The 6,049-nt window shown below is 46.3% G+C and overlaps 1 protein-coding gene across 2 annotated transcripts in view; it reads left to right on the plus strand.

The window, feature by feature from the left end:
- WDFY2 (WD repeat and FYVE domain containing 2) overlaps positions 1–6,049 on the plus strand; it is a 123,072-nt gene that overhangs the window by 73,831 nt on the left and 43,192 nt on the right. For both annotated transcript variants that reach the window (XR_003094689.1, XM_006026288.3), the window contains exon 4: positions 937–991. Coding sequence is in view for 1 of the 2 variants with exons in the window: in XM_006026288.3 (XP_006026350.1) it covers positions 937–991 (55 nt within the window). In the remaining variant the exon portion in view is untranslated. The remainder of the gene's footprint in view (positions 1–936; positions 992–6,049) is intronic.

Below are 6,049 nucleotides of genomic sequence, written 5' to 3' on the forward strand. Positions count from 1 at the left end.
AGTGCCCACCCAGCCTCACGGTACAGGCTGGGGGCAGCGTGCAGCCCCGACCCCTTGCTTCTCAGCAGGGAACGAGCTGGTGCTGAATGTGGGGAAAAGCGGCCCCACCCCCACCCTGTGGCCAGCGCTCCCTGCCACAGCTGCTCACAACCTGCGCAGGGCTGCCCTGAGCAGACACAGGCAGCCCCATGTGGACTGCTGGCAGCTGCAGCGTGGGATGCCGCCCACAGGGCGAATGAGGGGCCACTTTTCCTGCGCTCAGCACCAGCTTGTAACCCACCCCCACTGCCAGCTTGGGCCCCACGCTGGCTCCAGGTTCACCTGTTGGTGCTGCACTGTGGCAGCAGCAGCTGTGCCCCCCCCCCACTTGCCATTCCAGGCAGTGTTTGCCCCCGCCGCCTCTGGGCTGCCCAGCGTCTGAGCTTCCCCTGGGTCCTACTGCCCCCGATTCCTGTCATTTTTTACAGGAACTAAAGACAGATAAATTATTAACTTTCTACATTTTTTTTTTAGGGGCCCTGCGGGCCAGATAGAATGTCCTCGTGGGCTCAATCCGGCCTGCGGGCCATATTTTGCCCACCCCTGCACTTGAGGCTCTGTCCCATGTCCCACCCCAGCTGGGCAGTGCCTTTTGGCGCCCCTTTGCTTCCCTGCCTGGGTGGTCTTCCCGCTTGCCCCACTCCTTGCTACAGCACTGGTTCTTAGTAGCTGTTTTTTTCACCTATGTTACTGGAAATCTCTAATTTGGCATCATTTAAACTAATTTTAAAGAGCAAAATATTTTGAAGAGGTACTTGTGTAAAATACTGTGAGCAGACTGGCAAAATTGTAGACAATGCTGGGTATGAATATGAGGATAATTATATAATGTTTGTTACAATTTGAATAAAAGTATGGATATATTTTTAAATAATTTTTTCTTTTTCTCTTTTATAGGAATTTATTTTATCAGAAGATTACAACAAGATGAGCCCAGTAAAAAGTTACCAGGGTAAGACATAATTTGTATGTGTTAGTAGTAAATCTAAAGCTTTCTAAGTCATATTTGTTTATAATATTATCAGTCTCTTACACCTTTTAAAGGGAGACACTGTCCTTTTCTGTCATCATTGATTTTACTTAATGAAAATGCTTGGTTTTGGCATTGAATCAATAATATAGTATAGGCTGAGAGTTGTAAGTATTTTGGGTTTTTTTTAAACAAACTGACTTGTGCATCAGAAATGTCAAAAAAAGAAAAATGGGGTTTTCTGAGCTATTGGACTGTTTATGATATCTAATGAAGCTAAGGGAGCAGAGTTTCTTCAGCAATATTAGTCTTAAAAGAAAATTCTAAAATGTTTCTGTTACATCTCAGAGTAAGGATCTTATTCAACAATCAAGAAATAAAAGTCCATACCTTTCTGTAATTCCTTCAGTTGTCAACTAGTGTACTATTTTAAAAGATCTAGCTGTCCTTGCAACTGTTTGTTTGACCACAAAGGTATATTACAACAATACATGACACAGTCATAATTTGATAGTGCACTTCTGCTGTATTCTTTATTCTGGTCTCTATTCTTCTGACCTACAGATTACAGGGGACATACTGTGTTTCTGATTAGAGTTCAAAAGATGAATGAGAATTATTTTGATGTTCTGTGCTTTGAAAAGTTCAAAAGAAAATAATTTACCCTTCAAGAATTTCTTTGATCCTTCAAGAGTATCTAATAAACTGACCCTAAAGCTTTCTCTTGATCTTTTAAGAATGTAGATTAAATACTTTTTGCTTTTTATAAGTCTTTTTAGATCTTTGACTAACTTTGTCAGATAAGATTATTTTTCTTTGTTTTAAACATCCCCAGGTTTTAAAAAAACAAGTCCTCTGCCAAAATAAAATCACAAGATAAAATATATTTGCATATCTGAAATTAGATAGCAGATCAGTTCAATTTAGAAATCTGTAGCTTGTGATTTAAATTTTCTGCCATGGTTCTGATCCATTTGAACAAGCTACATTAATATACTGTAGTTGTCTGCTTTGCCTGCAGTGAAGCATTTTGGAAAAGCAAGCTTACATGCACTCCTCAGTAGCTCTAGGACCAAAGCCTGGAAGAGGTTCATTTGGAGTGGAGAGATGAAGAGTGAGCTGAAGTTTTCCTCGTCCTTCTACTTAACATCTCACAAGAGTAATGATTTACGTACCAGTGTAATCAGATTTCCATCTGTTGCTGAGTTTGTGCTCCATGCGGTATGATACAATCAAACTAGCATGAACAATATGCTCTCACTTCCTTCCCACCACTTGCAGAGGTCAACCATTTTCTGTAACTCACTGAAATGACGGATGAAGATATGCACCTCTGAGCCATTTAGTTCCTGAATTCTTCAAGTGCAGGAAGTCTTAGTTTAAAAAAAAAAAAAAAAAAGAAGACGACCTCAGTGGATTGTGGATAGTACCAGTTCCACTTTCATGGTTACAAGATGGAGGTTTGGAGATCCCAAAATGGAGGATGACTGGCTTGGCCTTGGTATTGCAAAAAAAGGGCTGAGGGTTATGATAGTGTGTGAGTGAGTCCCAAATGTAGTAGCACTGAGGCAGTGGAGGAAAGGGCAGTGATATAATGGAATATATTAATAGGAGCATCATGCAAGTCACAGAATATAAGTTCCACTGTGTTCAGCACTAAGGTCTCACTTGGAGTGCTGGGTTAAGTGTTGGGCACCACATATTAAGGAAGTTGTGGGTAACTGGGAGGATTTAAACATTTAAAATAGTGGTCAGGAAGACATGGCATATAAGGAAAGATTAAAGGAGTTGGGATGACTTATTTTAGAGAAGAGAAAACTGAGAAGGTATATACTGTATTTAGTCAAATAGAAGATGGTCCTGATTTATAAGATGACCCCCCAATAATTATATTGGAGGAAAAAATATTTTTTTTATCCTTTTCCAGGTATAGGATCTAATTATTAGAGTTGTGCCTTGATTTTTGTCTCCCTTCAACTCCTACGGTAGGAAAATTAAATCTGGGGGGGGTCAGGTAGCCCCTTTTGCTCTCTGCTTCCCTCTACCTTTTTCCCCAGGCAGCCTCTTCCCCCTTTCCTTACTGTCTAACCCAGTTTTGCCTGAGCGCGTAGAAGTGAGGCGCAAATTTGAGAACAATAACCTTGAAATTAAACATGGCTATAGCAATGTACGTATTGCACCCATGCACTTGGCTTATCCAGAATTGATGTATGCTACCTTTTTTCTGATACTGTTCAAGTTCATAGATTTCACGGACATTAGGGCTGGAAGGGACCTCAGAAGGTAGAGTCCAGCCCCCTGACCGAGGGGCAGGAAGTCAGCTGGTGTCATAGGATCCCAACAAGATAAGCATCCAAATTTCTCTTAAAGGCGTTCGATGTAGGTGCATGAACCACCTCCGGTGGCAGGGTATTCCAGACCTTGGGGGCTTGGACAGTGAAGAAATTCTTCCTTATGTCCAGCATGAAACGGTCTTGCAGGAGTTTATAACTGTTTGACCTTGTCATCCCTTGGGGAGCTCTGGTGAACAATCGTTCCCCCAGATCCTGATGAACACCCCTGATAAACTTAGAGGTGGCCATCAGATCACCCCTGAGCCTGTGCTTTTCCAAGCTAAAGAGACTTATAGCTCTCAGCATGTCATTGTAAGGTCTGTTTTCCTGACCTCTGATCATGCACGTGGCTCTTCTCTGGACTCTCTCAAGCTTCTCCACATCCTTTTTCGATTGTGGAGCCCAAAACTGGACGCAGTACTCCAGTTGCAGCCTCACCAAGGCCGAGTACAATGGGAGAATGACGTCCCAGGATTTGCTTGAGAAGCATCTGTGGATGCAAGCCAGTATTTTGCTCGCTTTACTAGCCGCAGCATCACAGTGAAGGCTCATGTTCATCTTGTGGTCAATCACGACCCCCAAATCCCTTCCATCCGTAGTGCTAACCAACGTAGCACTGCCGAGGCTATAAGGATGCTGCAGATTTTTGCTCCCAAGGTAGAGAACCTTGCATCTTTCGGTGTAAAATACCATCAGGTTCTCATCCGCTCATTTCCTGAGCCTGTCAAGGTCAGCCTGGATCGCCTTCCTGTCCTCAGGTGTGGGTGCTTTACCCCAGAGTTGGGTACCATCAGCGAACTTGGCCATTCCGCTTCTGACTCCAATGTCCACATCATTGAAGATGTTGAACAATATAGGTCCAAGGACAGAGCCTTGGGGGACCCCACTGGTCACAGGGCACCGTGACAATTGACTTCCATCAACCACCACCCTCTGGGTCTGACCATGGAGCCAGTTCCCCAGCCAGCGGATCGTGGTGGACCCGAGGCTGCAGTTGGCCAGTTTTACCAGAGGTGATCATGGGATACCAGATCGAAGACTTTTTTGAAGTCAAGGTATATGACATCAATCTCATCTCCCTTGTCCAGGTGATAGGTCACATGGTCGTAAAAGGAGATAAGATTGGTCAGGCAAAACCTACCCACAACAAACCCATGCTGGCTATCCCTGAGGATGTTGCCATCGGCTGGTCTGTTAAGAATGGCCTCTTTGATAATCTTTTCTAAGACCTTTCTCAGGATAGAGGTCAGGCTGATGGGCCTGTAGTTAGCCGGATCCACTTTCCTCCCTTTCTTGAAGATAGGCACCACATTGGCCTTCTTCCAATCTACAGAAACTTCACCAGAGCACCAGGAGTCTCAAAGATCTGTGCCAGGGGCTGGGTTATGATGCTAGCCAGCTCCTTGAATACCCTGGGGTGTAAATGGTCTGGGCTGCCTGACTTGAAGGTATCCAGCCTCTCAAGGTGTTCCTTTGCGAGGTCAACATTGATGGAGGGCAGGGAATGTCCCTCACCCAGGACTCCCTGTCCCATAATGGGCAGGGGCATCCCGTGGGACTGATGAAAGACCGACGCAAAGTACCCATTTAATAGGTTGGCTTTTTCCTGGGTGTTGGTCATCAGTTGTCCTATCTAGTTTGGCAGGGGTCCAGTGTTGCCCTTGCTTTTCCTCCAGCTCCCACCAGACCAGTACGGAATATTCCTTCTTGGATGTGGATCCCATCCTTCATCCTTTTGTAGGCCTTTCTTTTTAGCCACAGGAGGTCCACTAGTTCCCTGGAGAGCCAAGGGGGCTGCTGTGCCCTTTTGCTGCCTTTCCTCCAAGATGGAATAGCATTAGCTTTTGCACTGAGGATCGCTCCCTTTAAGGAGCAACCAACTCTTCCTGGACTCCCCTCCCTTTGGTGTTGTGGTCCCTTAGGGCCTCACAGACAAGCCTCCTGAGCTTGTCAAAGCTAGCTTTCCTGAAGTCTAGGACTTCCGTATTGCTGACTGACTTGCCAGCTTTACGGCGGATGGTGAAGGTGATCAGCTCATGGTCACCGTCACCCAGCTTCCTCTTGATCATTAGGTCATTGATTAGGTCATCCCCAGTTGCCAGTACCAGGTCGAGCAGCACTTTACCTCTCGTTGGCCCATAGACCTCTTGTGTTTTTGTACAGGTACTCCATAAATCAGGGACAGGCAAAATACAGCCTGTGGGCCAGATCCAGCCTGCCAGGCCATTCTATCCAGCCTGCAGAGCCCCTAAATAATTTGGAAAATGTATATTTATCTGCTTCTGACTGCCTGTCAAGGATGACAGGAGCCAGGGGCAGTAGGTCTCTGGGCAAGCCAGCAGGACTTAGTAGCAAAATCAGCCCTGCCCTGCCCCCACCCCTCCCCCCAACTGGAAGCCTCTGCCTGCTGCAGCTTTCACTGCTTCCCTGCACGCTGCTGGCTGCTCCAACACCACTTGGCCCTCAGCTGCATCACCAGACTGCGGGAGCATGTACCCCAGGGCCAGTAGCTGGAGGGGGAGAGCGTGCGTGCGTGCGTGCAATGAGGGAGGGAGGGGGAGAGCATGCATGTTCATAGGGCAAGTCCCACACGCAAACCCCACCATACACGTGCCCCCCCTTGCACTGCCATACATGCAGGCCGTTACACCCCCTCATACACCCCAGCCAGTCTCCCCCCCAAAACCCATACCCCTCCACACCCCAC

Source organism: Alligator sinensis, unplaced genomic scaffold (assembly GCF_000455745.1).
Source record: "Alligator sinensis unplaced genomic scaffold, ASM45574v1 scaffold324_1, whole genome shotgun sequence".
In the NCBI taxonomy this organism is placed as follows: Eukaryota; Metazoa; Chordata; order Crocodylia; family Alligatoridae; genus Alligator; species Alligator sinensis.